At 39.5% G+C, this 13,998-nt stretch overlaps 1 protein-coding gene across 15 annotated transcripts in view; it reads left to right on the forward strand.

Annotated features, from left to right (window-relative positions):
• Positions 1 to 13,998, forward strand: part of LOC131493356 (protein FAM136A-like) — a 41,975-nt gene that overhangs the window by 1,963 nt on the left and 26,014 nt on the right. For 9 of the 15 annotated variants that reach the window (XR_009252587.1, XR_009252589.1, XR_009252590.1 and 6 more), the window contains exons 2-4: positions 5,141 to 5,239; positions 11,063 to 11,266; positions 12,523 to 12,576. Coding sequence is in view for 5 of the 15 variants with exons in the window: in XM_058697740.1 (XP_058553723.1) it covers positions 8,442 to 8,846 (405 nt within the window). In the remaining 10 variants the exon portion in view is untranslated. Of the gene's footprint in view, positions 1 to 387; positions 482 to 5,140; positions 5,240 to 6,972; positions 10,494 to 11,062; positions 11,267 to 12,522; positions 12,876 to 13,998 lie in introns of those variants that run through there. The other 6 variants (XM_058697739.1, XM_058697738.1, XM_058697741.1 and 3 more) reach the window with 4 other exon arrangements.

Below are 13,998 nucleotides of genomic sequence, written 5' to 3' on the forward strand. Positions count from 1 at the left end.
AAATTTGACAGCCATCGCTTTACCAAAAGCCAATTAAATTGTAGCAGAACCTGTTGGAGAAGAGGTTGATTTATTTAAAACCTATTTTGTTACAACCTACTTGGTTTTAATAAAGTAAATTGTATATAGGTTAATCTCGCCTGATAGGGAACAATCTCCAAGTTACAGTCTTAAATGATGAGCAGAATGATGTGAATACTTGCATTTATGTTTAAAAAGAAATGTGCATTGTCTATGTTTCTAATAATATATACTCTTTCTAGACGGATGCATAAACCTATCTAGAGGTTTGGAATGGAAGCCAAATATTTTCACTGATTATCTTTTTTACTGTTTATCCTTTTAAAATTTTTTCCATACGTATACCGTTTGTTTGTTTTTTTCCAGTTAAAAAGAAAATCCTGTGACAAAGAGGCTATATGAATGCCAGGAAGGAACCTTCCCAGGCGAATTGGGGTCTTTTGCTGGACAGTTCAAGAAGGTCCTCCTCTCAGATGGGCTCTTTTGGACTGTGACATCTTGCTTTAATGCCTTCTTGCTTTTTTGAAGGGGTCTTCTCTTTTCTTCTCTACATACACAGACATATATCCCTCTTATTTAGTCAGATAACCTTATAGAGATGGAAACTAGATTTGTGATAATTGAGTGGCAATTTGTAAGAATTGAAAATGCTGCAGAGGGCAGCAGTGTGTTGCTAGAATTAAGAGGGAAGACGAGAAAGGATGTAATTCCTTAACATAATAGAAATTTGTTTAAAATATAATGTAGTTTTTAACAACTGCTTTTATTCTAATTGTGTACTTTAAGAACTAATGCCAGGAGGATCTTCCCAGAGTATAAAGTAAACTTTACAGTTGTGTAAAAATCTCTCAAATAAGAGGACTCTTAATGGAAACCACCCCCCCACCCCCCCCCCCCATCAGAAAATAGGAAAGTATTTATTAGAAGGCCCTATATGGATTTCTGGATCATCTTGATAGCTTTTGTTTTCAGTATTGTTTTTAATCTCTCCCTCCTCTGTGCAACATAGATTATATTTCGGCGGGGGGAGCAATATAGTTTTAATTTTAGTTCCCACAAAGAGATAGCAGTTGTATGTACCAGGCGTCATTCTAAGCACTTTACATGTACCCATTTAATTTTCACAGTGGTTCAATAGAAACAAAACTGGAGCAAATATAAACTTTGACTAAGAGTGATACTTCAAATAAGGGTTCAGAATTACCATCTCAATTGAAGTGTGAAAATCTACTTTCCTTATCTAATGTTCTCATTCAAATCTGATCATGTTTATTCTTCAAAAACAGCTGTATCTAAAACTTCTAGTTCTTTATTTTTTTCTTTTTAATTTTTATTTAACTTATTTTTAAAATTTATATCTAAGTTAGCATATAGTGCATCAATGATTTCAGGAGTATATTCCTTAATGCCCCTTACCCATTTAGCCCATCCCCCCTCCTACAACCCCTCCAGTAACCCTCTGTTTGTTCTCCATATTAAAGAGTCTCTTATGGTTTTGTCCTCCTCCCTGTTTTTATATTATTTTTGCTTCCCTTCCCTTATGTTCATCTGTTTTGTATCTTAAAGTCCTCATATGAGTGAAGTCCTATGATATTTGTCTTTCTCTAATTTCGCTTAGCATAATATTAACCCTCTACTTCCATCCGCATAGTTGCGAATGGCAAGATTTCTTTCTTTTTGATTGCCGAGTAATACTCCTTTGTATATATATATACCACAACTTCTTTATCCATTCATCCATCTATGGACATTTGGGCTCTTTCCATATTTTGGCTATTGTTGATAGTACTGCTATAAACATTGGGGTGCATGTGCCCCTTTGAAATAGCACACCTGTATCCCTTGTATAAATACCTAGTCGTGTAATTGCTGAGTTGTAGGTTCTATTTTTAATTTTTTGAGGAACCTCCATACTGTTTTCCTGAGTGGCTGCACCAGTTTTCATTCCCACCAGCAGTGCAAAAGAGATCCATTTTCTCTGCATCCTCACCAACATCTGTTGTTGCTTGAATTGTTAATGTTAGTCATTCTGACAGGTGTGAGGTGGTATCTCATTGTGGTTTTGATTTGTATTTCCCTGATGATGAGTGATGTTGAGCATTTTTTCATGTGTCAGTTGGCCATCTGGATGTATTCTTTGGAGAAGTCCTATTCATGTCTTTTGTCCATTTCTTCACTGGATTATTTGTTTTTTGGGTGTTGAATTTGAGAAGTTCTTTATAGATTTTGGATTCCAACCCTTTATCTGATATGTCATTTACAAATATCTTCTCCCATTCTGTCGGTTGCCTTTTAGTTTTGCTGATTGTTTCCTTTGCTGTGCAGAAGTTTTTATTTTGATGAGGTCCCAATAGTTCATTTTTGCTTTTGTTTCCCTTGCCTCCGGAAACGTGTTGAGTAAGAAGTTGCTGCAGCCAAGGTCAAAGAGGTCTTTGCTTTCTCCTGGAGGATTTTGATGGCTTCCTGTCTTACATTTAGGTCTTTCATCCATTTTGAGTTTATTTTTGTGTATGGTGTAAGAAGGTGGTCCAGGTTCATTTTTCTGCATGTCGCTGTCCAGTTTTCCCAGCACCACTTGCTAAAGAGACTGTCTTTATTCCATTGGATATTCTTTCCTGCTTTGTCAAAGATTAATTGGCCATATGTTTGTGGGTCCCTTTCTGGGTTCTCTATTCTGTTCCATTGACCTGAGTGTCTATTCTTGTGCCAGTACCATACTGTCTTGATGATTACAGCTTTGTAATACAGCTTGAAGGCTGTAAAACTTCTAGTTCTTTAAACCTGATATTTATTTTATTGAAACCTAGTAAGTAGGAGCACCTGGGTATTTCAGCTGGTTAATTGTTCAACTCTTGATTTTGTCTTAGGTCATGAACTTTTGGTTGGTGAGTTGGAGCCCCCTCATCAGGCTCCGCACTGACAGTGTGGAAACCTGCTTGGGATTCTCTCTTCCTCTCTCTCTGCCCCTCTCCCACGTGGGATGGCAAAATAGACATTAAAAAAATAGATATTAAAAAAAAACTTAGGGGGCGCCTGGGTGGCTCAGTCGGTTAGGCGTCCGACTTCGGCTCAGGTCATGATCTCGCGGTCCATGAGTTCGAGCCCTGCGTTGGGCTCTGTGCTGACAGCTCAGAGCCTGGAGCCTATTTCAGATTCTGTGTCTCCCTCTCTCTTTGACCCTCCCCCGTTCATGCTCTGTCTCTCTCTGTCTCAAAAATAAATAAAAACGTTAAAAAAAAATTTTTTTTTAAACTTAGTAGGTAGATAACATTTGAAGACTCCAAATTGTCATTAGAATATACAACTATTTCCTTTCACTACTAAAGAAAATTAAAGTATAGCAGCTGCCTTTGGAAATGTACCAACCCACTGCAGAGCACAAGAGTATGCAACAAACTGTTGGTTAACTGAGAGACTGTATTCTTTAGCTTAGCTTTTACTGCATCCCTTCCTGACAAAAGGTAGCCTCAGATTTGCTCACATTTTTTACTATCTTGACAAATGCCTAAAGGGATGAAGTAGAGACATGTACATAGACATAATAGCTGCTTGTGCCCTTTGCCTTCTTTAGTCATAATAGATGTTTTGAATGTTTGCCTGGAGATTTGCTGCAGGGCAAGCTACTGGCTTGCCTATTATGTATATATATATATAATGGATATATTGATATATATATCTATATATACATGACATATATATTATATATATCTGTATATATTATACATATCTATTGTATGTATCTTCTTAGAAGTATGTATTATATGTATATAAGTACTTCTTAGAAGTACTTAGTAAGTACTTCTTAGGAGTATGTATTATATGTATATATTATATATATCTATATATATATATTATACATATCTATTATATATATCATCCTAGAAGTATACATAGGGGTACCTGGGTGGCTCAGTCAGTTAGAGCTGAACTCTTGATTTCAGCTCAGGTCATGATCTCACAGGTCGTGAGTTCTAGCCCCAAGTCGGGCTCTGCACTCTCTGTGCAGAGCCTGCTTGGGATTCTCTCTTTCTGCCCCTCCCCTGCTCATTCTCTCTCTACCAGTCTGTCTGACTCTTTCTCTCTGTTTCTCTCAAAATAAAATTTAAAAACCTTTTAAAAATACTAATTTTAAAGAAAAGGGATATAATTTCTCCCAGTGGAGAGTGCCCATATCTTGACATCTAGATACATTTATCCATAAAGAGACAGCATTCCTTGGGAAAATGGCTGTTTTTAGGTCTCAGGCACAGAAAGTACAAAAGTATTTAGGTGAGCCTAGAGCACCTTGCCAGAAAGCGAGGAAGTATCCCAAAACTAATAAGATCACGTCAAAAGCTCATAGAACCCAATTTGACTCCAGTGGCCAAATGTGAGTCAAGTTGGGCTAAACAGAATAATGACTGTGATAGATTATCAGAGCACTGAATGCATTTTTAGAATCCCTGAGTCAGGCACCTGGGTGGCTCAGTTGGTTAAGCATCTGACTTCGGCTCAGATCATGATCTCATGGTTGGTGAGTTCAAGCCCCACATCTGACTCTGTACTGACAACTCAGAGCCTGGAGCCTGCTTTGGATCTGTGTCCCTCTCTCTATACACCTCTCCCACTCACGTTCTCTCTCTCTCTCTCTCTCTCTCTCTCTCTCTCTCTCTCTCTCTCTCAAAAATAAATAAACATTAAAATCCCTAAGTCTAGAGTGATACTCAGAATCAAGGGTGAGGGAAGGGCCTTTTTTCTTTGTAGGAGAATGCTGGCCAATACCTATAGATGGAATAATAGAATTGGAAAAATCGTTATGTGCAGTCCCCAATAATTGAGGCAAAGATCATCAATAGAAGCTAAAACCCATCTTGTAAAGAAGTAGGAGAAAGGGGGATGTTTGCAAAGTGGCAGAATATCACGCCATAGATTACTTAATTACAAAGGGAGAGTAAGGAAATTCAGCAGTCACCAACTTAACCTAGTGATCACATTGAGCATGACCAATGGTGAGACAACCTGACTTTATAGTCCTCTTGACTTGATGCAACATGAAATAACAGCATCACCAATGAAAAGTCTGCCAAAAATGCTTAACCTGACTATAATCAATCCTTTTGATCCAAATTTCAATTTACAGGAAATATGGAGTTAGAGGAACCGATAAAATGACCCTGATGGAAGAATCAGATCCAGAATGTGAGACATTCCATAAGAAAACGCCTAAATTCTTCAAAAGGTCAGTGTCGTTAAAAAGAGTGTGGAACTGTTCTAGATTAAGATACAAAAGACCTAACAATAAATGCAATGGATAAATCTTGATTGGGTCTTGGTTTGAAAAAACTATAACAGAAATTTTAGGGTACTTTGGGAAATTTGAATATGGACTGGGTATTAGATGATATTGAATTACTATTAACTGAGTGTGAAATTTACTTTGGTTACTTAGGAAAATGGCCCATTCAGATATTTAGGGATGAAATACCATAACATCTGTAATTTATCTTTAAATGGTTCAGCAAAAAAAAATTGTATGGAATTTCATAAAATCATGTGGGTGTGTGCATGAATATATGTATACTTGTGTGTATTTACACAGTAGTAGCCACTTATCCACAGGCAATATGTTCCAAGACCCCCAGAGGATGCCTGAAACCATAAATAATGCCAAACCCTGTATATACTGTGTTTTTTCCCACACATAACATACTTATAATAAGGTTTAATTTATAAATGAGGCACAGTAAGAGATTAACAATAATAAATAATAAAATAGAACAATTATAACAATATTACAACAATATATTGTAACAAAAGTTATGTGACTGTGGTCTCTCTCTCTCAAAATATCTTCTTGTACTGTACTCACCCTTCTTGTGATGATGTGAGATGATAAAATGCCTATGCAATGAGATGAAGTGAGGTGAATGACATAGGTGTTGTGACATAGTGTCAGGTTTCTATTGACTTTCTGACTGTACATCAGAAGAGGATTATCTGCTTGTAGACTGCAGTTGACCATGGGTAACTGAAACCGTGGAAAGTGAAACTGCAGATAAGGGGGGACTACTGTGTGTGTGTGTGTGTGTGTGTGTGTGTGTGCGTGTGTGTGTACACACATATATGTATATGTGTATGAATATATATAGAGAGAGAGAGGAAGAAAGAATTAAAATGTGTTAGATGTTAAGATGTTAATGGTTATTGTGGAGGATATGTGACTTCATTGTACTAATCTTTCAACTTTTCTGTATGTTTCAAATTTTTCAAAATAAAAAGAGAAAAGTATTTGTAAACCAGCTAGTATGGTTTTAGGTGATCTTTGTGTGTGTGTGTGTGTGTGTGTGTGTGTGTGTGTGTGTGTGTGTTAGGGAATGGTGGGGGAATCTCAGCAGATTGAGAAGATCTCTAGGAGCTAGAAGTAGTTTAACAAGCTTAGAAGTAATATGAGAGATTACAAAAGCTTATGTGATTGTCAGAAACAAAAGGCCATAGAAAACCTATGGGTCAAGGTCTAGCAGGAAGATGTGGGCAGTGGAGGCTGAAGCAGTCACAGGAGCTCTTTGAAGGCCAGGAAGGAAAGCATGAGAATGAATTACTTTGACTTCCCCACATGCAGGAGAGAGTCCAATGGGCCTTGCCCTCTGATGTGGTGATAGGAACTTTTTTCTTTTTTCTTTTTTTTTTTGCCCTATCTGGCTTTCTCATATAACAGCCTCCAGAGGTAGTCTTAAGATGGTCTTTTAAACTCGGGAATTAATTGGATTCATCTGCATCACAGCCCTTGAAAATACCCTCTTTATCTGAGTGTTTCCCACCCCCATGTTCATGTTGACTATTTATTTAACTTAGAAAATTTATTTAACTTAGAAAATAACTTAGTTATTGCAGAAACAGCCTGGAACATTCCATATCACTATTATTGTACAATGAATAATAGAGCATAATAGAGCAACCTTTTTTTTTTTTTAGGATACTTACACCAGACAACCTGAGTAGCCGGGGATATATGTACCCAAATGTAAAGAGGAAAAAGGAGACAGTGAACACAACTTCTTTCCAGAAGCCAAAATAAGCCCCAGATTTTTGCCCCATGAAAACTAATGCACATAGTTTGATACGGTCACATTTAACCATTTTATTGATAATAGTGTCGGCAGTTGCAAAGAACTGTACAATGGAGGCCTCAATGCTCAAAGAACCCATTAGGTGGCAGTGGGGACACAGGCATCTTTTGATGTCTGATTACAGCCCGCCCCCGCCCATGCTTCCTCCAGTTATGGAGCCTTAGGGAAGTGACATCGTGAGGCAGCTTTTCAGGGGAGGAGATAGGGGAGGCAAACAACCAGAGAAAACAAAACAAACAAAAGTTATGGCCTATAGTATCCAACAGATGAGGAACTGTTGGTCATCTGGACTCAACTCCTGTTCTTGATTTTAACATGTTTTTATTTGTCCTTGTTATGATTCTTTCAGTAAAATAACTTTATACCCAAGTTCTTTAGATGACTTGTGTGCTGTTTACAATATCTCTGTGTTGTCGGTTTTTGAACATAAGCTAGAACGTGAGTAGGGAGTATGGCTCATTTTGCTTGGGACACAGTACATTTAATACGTACATTTACAGTGACACTCTCATTCTCTGTAATGAGTGCTCATGAAAGGCTTTTTGTGGTCCTGGTACGTGCTGTACATTGAGATTCCTGGGAAAAGGACTCTGACATTTCTTTGCAAGAAGTTTATTGGGGAGTGCCTTTAGGAACATCCCCTGTGAGAGTGACAGGAGCAGAGATGGGCGGAGGGAGAAGAAGCTGCCACACGTGTGCAGCCCATCCTGTAGGAGCTCCAGAGCTGGATGGCTCCTCAGAGACCCCCTTGGGACTTTATACCTACCCAACCCCAAATGATCAGCCAATACATGTGGGCTGCCCCTGTGAAGGGGGCAGAAAAATAATTCGGCTGGACACTGTCAGCCACCAACACTCCCTCATTCTGGGTGAATGAGCACCTCAGTCCCGAAAGAGGAATCTGGGCCACACACCAGAGTATCTACAGCAGGGGAGAAGGCCTACTTTCTCTGCATCACCCTTATTTTTAGGTCCCTCTGATGCTGCCTCTCCCACAGACGCTACCTGTATTAGAAACTGTGAAACAGGGGCACCTGGGTGACTCAGTCGGTTAAGCGGCCGACTTTGGCTCAGGTCATGATCTCGCGGTCCGTGAGTTCGAGCTCCGCGTCGGGCTCTGTGCTGACAGCTCAGAGCCTGGAGCCTGTTTCAGATTCTGTGTCTCCCTCTCTCTCTGACCCTCCCCTGTTCATGCTCTGTCTCTCCCTGTCTCAAAAATAAATTAAAAAACGTTAAAAAAATTAAAAAAAAAAAAAGAAACTATGAAACAGGCAGGCCCGAGTGCCGGAGTCCATCTGGGCACCCTCTGGAGAGATGCAATGCAGGGTCACCATGGCAGACCTGCAGCAGCTCCAGGTGCAGAAGGCAGTAGACTCCGCGGTGAAGAGTCTGGAGAGAGAGAACATCCAGAAGATGCTCATGTTCTGGTACAGCTGTTGTGAGGATAGTCGGGAGGGCATGCGGCAGGTGCACCAATGCATTGAGCGCTGCCATGCGCCTCTGGCTCAAACCCAGTTGAAGAAATTCCAGGGCTGCCTGGCCCAGTGCACCATGCACTGCAGTGACAAAGCCAAAGATTCAATAGATGCAGGAAATAGAGGGTTTCAGGTGAAGTGGCAGCTGGAGACTTGTGTGACCAAGTATGTGGATGACCACATGCACCAAATCCCAACCATGACTGAGAAGATCTCATCCACTGGGAAATTGACGTCTTTGTAATTGGCCATCAAGGCTAACAGCAGTAATCCATTTAATTTTTTTTAATGTTTATTTTATTTTTGAGAGATACAGAGCATGAGTGGAGGTGGGGCAGAGAGCAAGAGGGAGACACAGAATCTGAAGCAGGCTCCAGGTTCCAAACTGTCAGCATAGAACCCGACATGGGACTCGAATCCATGAATCCTCAGATGGTGACCTGAGCCGATGCGGGAGGCTTAACCGACTGAGCCACCCAGTGCTCCAGCAGGAATCCATTTAAAAAGCAAAATGAATTTTGGTCTTTGAAGTTTATGAAGAAATTAAGGATAGCAGGCAAGTTTGAGGCATGTGTCACTTGCCTCTACACACTGGTTCCTTTGTGTTTCAACCCTAGAAAGTGAAATGGAAAAAACTGGTGCTAAAATTTGGGTCTGAGATAGCACAGGAGAATTTTTGGTAACCTAAATTTCACATGCACTGGCACTAGGGATCTCCCTTGTACCAAGCCAGAGGCTTTAAGGTACAAGATTCTTCTTAGTATACAGGTACAAACAGGTTGCTAGGTTCCCCTAACCTGCCTATGATCTGGTGGAGTACAAGCAGAGATGTTTCTGTTGTTGCCAACCTCCTGTTTACCAGAAGGATCACCAAATCATTTTCTATAAGCTGTAAAGCAAAGTCCATGAGGTCGCTAATTTAGAAGGGAAAAAAGCTTTCTGGGTCTTTGTTTTGCTTGGTTTTGTTTTATATACAATGTTTTGTTTTATATATATGAAGTTGATTTAAGGTGCGGAGGTGGGAGAGGTAGTTTGGGTAAGAACTTTGAACAGTTCCTCGTGGGTATCTATTTCTGGCCATCAAGATGTGGATATGCATTTCTTGAAATACGTATTACATCTTTCAGCTAAGAGACCCTGCAGAAACAAGAGAAGGGATGTTACACTGGGTATGGGAAGCAGATCTCCCCTCTCACTGGCTGTCATGATGGGCCCTGAGCCTATCTGCAGCAGAACAACTGAACAATCTTGCTGTAACACTTTCCTTTGAAGGGAAAGGGGGTTTTGATTGCACTATGTACCAGTATCCAGGAGTGAACATTGAAGGAGAAACTGTTGCCTTCTTAATTAAGAGAGTTATTAGGTACTGAATTTGGAAAAACCTGGTTTTTATAGAAGAGAAGGAAAGAAAGCCTAAACTCAGTATTGCTTATTTAGCCCCCTGAAATAACAGAGCCCTATTGAGACAATCCCTTGGCAACAGGAAGGCTGAAGGAGAAAAAGTAAGCAACTCGGGTGAGCTGTGATTCCTTTAAAGCAAAAGATGGACAGCCACCCCCTCATTACCAAATAACACTTTTGCCTGTGGCCGTTGCAGTAAGCAGTGTTCTGCCCTTTATCATTTCATTATTTTTTTTCACCAATTTATTATTTGAAATGATAACATAGCCAATATTTGGTGTTTCAAGGTTGTAATATATGTTCCTAGTGGTTCAGCTTAAAAAAAAAAAGGTATAGTTTTTCCTCAAAAAAGAAAAAAAGAAACTGTGAAACAATGTCACCTTCTCATTTTGTTTTCCCAACATTAAAAGCTAATAGAAAATGTCTTGGTACTTCCTGCAGATGATGTCATGTTTGTTTTAAATTGATTTCTGAGTGTGTGTGTGTGTGTGTGTGTAGAGAAATTAATATATAAATGCTAATATATATATATAATATATATATATATATATTATATATATATATAATGCTATAGGAGAGCTTGCTTATGCATAAGCAACTCAGATATACAGATTAAGTATTTCTTCCGTTGAAAAATTTTCCAAAAAATTTTGGCACAATTGGTAATTATTTACTCCAGCACATCAAAATCCAATAGGGTAAAATTTATAAACAGAAAAGCCATTAGGGTAAATTTTATTTTTTACAAAAAAGGAATACGTAATTTTTTCCCTTAAAATAGCCTCTTCATGGGTAGAAAACGATCAACTATTTATATAGAAGTTTTAAAATCTTTTAAATTTTATATTTTTGCCTGATTTTGTCTTCTTTTGTATTCTATGACACTGATGCTTACTAACTTTTTTCCAGTTTCAGCTAGAAGAATTACTTTCTTTCCCTTATAGTCATTTGACTAATTTGACCCCCAAATGTCTTTTGGATGTATTTCCCTTTCTCCATCCTAGTGCTATACAGCACTAGGATGCTAATTACAAGAAATCTTTAGAATATTCTCCAAAGTCAAATATAATAGTCCCTAAGAATGGGGTTCCTTCCCTGAGATTCATCTTCCACACTTGGCTCCCAGATTGATCTTCTGGAAACACCGGTCTAAGCATACCCACACCTACTTGTGAAATCCCAACCTGTTAGCCCACCATATAAGGCCACTGGTGATATGGTCACAGCCTGCTTCACGTCCTGAGCACTGACCACACGTTCCAGGTACAAACTTACCTTGCTCTTTCATGCCTTACTGCTTTGCTCCTAGGTTCTGTTCTATGTCGCATGCTTTTCCTCACTTCCCTGTTTGGAAGAATATCTTTTTTTTTTTTTTAATTTTTTTAATGTTTATCCTTGAGAGAGAGACAGAGCATGAGCAGGGGAGGGGCAGAGAGAAAGGGAGACACAGAATCCAAAAGTAGGCTCCAAGCTCTGGGTGGCTCAGCTGGTTGAGCGTCTGACCTCCGCTCAAGTCATGATCTCTCAGTCCATGAGTTTGAGCCCCATGTCAGGCTCTGTGCTGACAGCTCAGAACCTGGAGCCTGCTTCAGATTCTGTATTTCCCCCTCTGTCTGCTCTTCCCCCACTCGTGCTCTGTCTCTCTCTGACTCTCAAAAATAAATAAGCATTAAAAAAAATTATATATATAAAAAAAGATCCAGTTCCGAAGGGGCATTGTGACTGCTCACCACCTTTCTCAGACAGGGCTTCTTGCTTCCCTCATCTGCTTCCTTTAGTATTTTTACATATAGTAAGAACACCCTAGACTACTGGTGTTTAGAGTAGAGCTCCTTGGGGCATCTGGGTGGCTCAGTTGATTAAACATCTGACTCTTAGTTTCTGTTCAGGTCATGATCTCGCAGATCTGTGGGTTCAAGCTCCGCATTGGGCTCTATGCTGACTGCGCAGAGACTGCTTGGGATTCTCTGTCTCACTCTCTATCTCTCTAACCCTTCCCTACTTGTGCTGTATCTGTCTCTCTCAAAATAGATAAATAAATAAAACTTAAAAAAAAAAAAAAGAACAGCTCCTTTAGGAATCATATGGAAGGGGCAAGGTGTGTCTGGCACTAATAGAATTCCATCTCCTTGAGAACATAGAAGAAGCAAACTTTTGACAGCAGTGAACATTATATTTGACTTTGGAGAATATTCTAAAGATTTCTTGTAATTAGCATTATGATATTTCTCTGACATGGGCATATAACCACATGACACTAGTTTCTTCATAAGGCTATTACTACTAAGGAATCAAGGTTTTGAAGCATTTTCTGGTTGGAGAGAACTTTTAATTGATCCTAATTAATGGTGTGTCTGCAGGCAATTGAAAGTGATTTTTACATTCACGTTTGCTGATAAGGATATAGATAGGAAAAAAAGGACTGTAATAGCTTGATGATGAGCAATTTAATCCATGTATCTCTGGTTTATTTTTTTGGCGTTACTGATTAGCTGCCTAATTTGTTGCTTTCTCCACAGGCAGAGGGAATTAGAACCAGTTAACCTGATAGTCAATGGAAGAATAAAACTAATGTAAGTATGACAAGAAAGGGACTATAATTTACAGATATATGTGGCCATTCATCTTGTGGTTTAGGAAGGCAGAAGTATTGAATGTGGAGCCCATGTTTTTTGACTTTCTTTTGCTATGACTTGTAAAGTGCCCAGGTTAGGTCACTTTTTCTGTCCCAACGTTAAAAAAAAAAAAAAAAATGATACATAGCTCCCTGCATCATCATGAGACAAACAAGTTGATGTGACTATAATAGCTGCCTGTAACAGTTTGTGAGCCCAGATTAAATGGTCTTGGGCCTCTTCTGGCTGTAATTGAATTTGTTTCGTTTTACTTGGCTTTTGCTTTGCATCACTCTCCGACCCCTGTTTTATGATCCAAAGAAGGCATGTCAACATGCTTGACTGGCAGGTGGAATAGTACATTGGACCCAGGATCTGTAGTTCTAGTGTGCATTCTGCCTCTCACTAGCTCAGAGACCTTAACTTGGGTCAGCCTGCATTTCCTTATCTATGTTTCCTTGTGGCCCTGAGACTTTGTGCTTCTTAGGTTTATGGGGAGTCAAGAAAGTTGACATATATGGGATGCCTGGGTGGATCAGTCAGTTCAGAGTCCGACTTTGGCTTGGGTCATGATCAAACAGTTCATGTGTTCAAGCCCTGCGTCAGGCTGTGGGCTGATAGTTCAGAGCCTAGAGCCTGCTTCAGATTCTGGGCCTCCCTCTCTGCCCCTTCCCAACTCACACTCTGTCTCTGTCTCTGTCTCTCTCTTTCTCAAAAATAAATGTTAAAAAAAAAAAAAAAGAAAGAAAGTTGACATATGGTCTTTCCTGATTAATCCAGTCCATAGACAATTAACTTGATCCTACCCCCATCTCTCCTTTCTCTGAGTTTTTAAGGAAGTATACCTGGATTACACAGTCTAACCTGTATTAGTCCTCTGATGGTAAGCTCCTGTAAAGCAGGATTCCATGCATGAAATCCCATCTCATCCCCTCCCCCCAACCCCCCTCAGTCAACTCCTAGATCTAGGCATTTGTTGTGGATTCAATTAATACATGTCAGCTATAGGAGGAACCTCAGGGACTCCAGTTTTATCTCTTCAAAATTGACTTCTTTTACTTTGCAGAGAAAAGAAAGGTCATCTAGCATAAATTTCCTTTGATAGCTACCCCCTCCAGCACATACACCTAAAAATTATTTGTGTTGACTCATCCTTGGAAAGATTGAAAAAATATGACTATATTAAAATATAAATAATGTATATAACCAAAAAATTAGGCAAGCCACAAAGCACAAGAAGATATTTGCATTTAAGAATCAGTAACCAGATGGGGCGCCTGGGTGGCTCAGTCGGTTGAGCGTCCGACTTCGGCTCAGGTCACAATCTCGCGGTCCATGAGTTCGAGCCCCGTGTCAGGCTCTGGGCTGATGGCTCAGAGC

The sequence above is a fragment of the Neofelis nebulosa genome, chromosome 13 (assembly GCF_028018385.1).
Source record: "Neofelis nebulosa isolate mNeoNeb1 chromosome 13, mNeoNeb1.pri, whole genome shotgun sequence".
Lineage (NCBI taxonomy): Eukaryota > Metazoa > Chordata > Mammalia > Carnivora > Felidae > Neofelis > Neofelis nebulosa.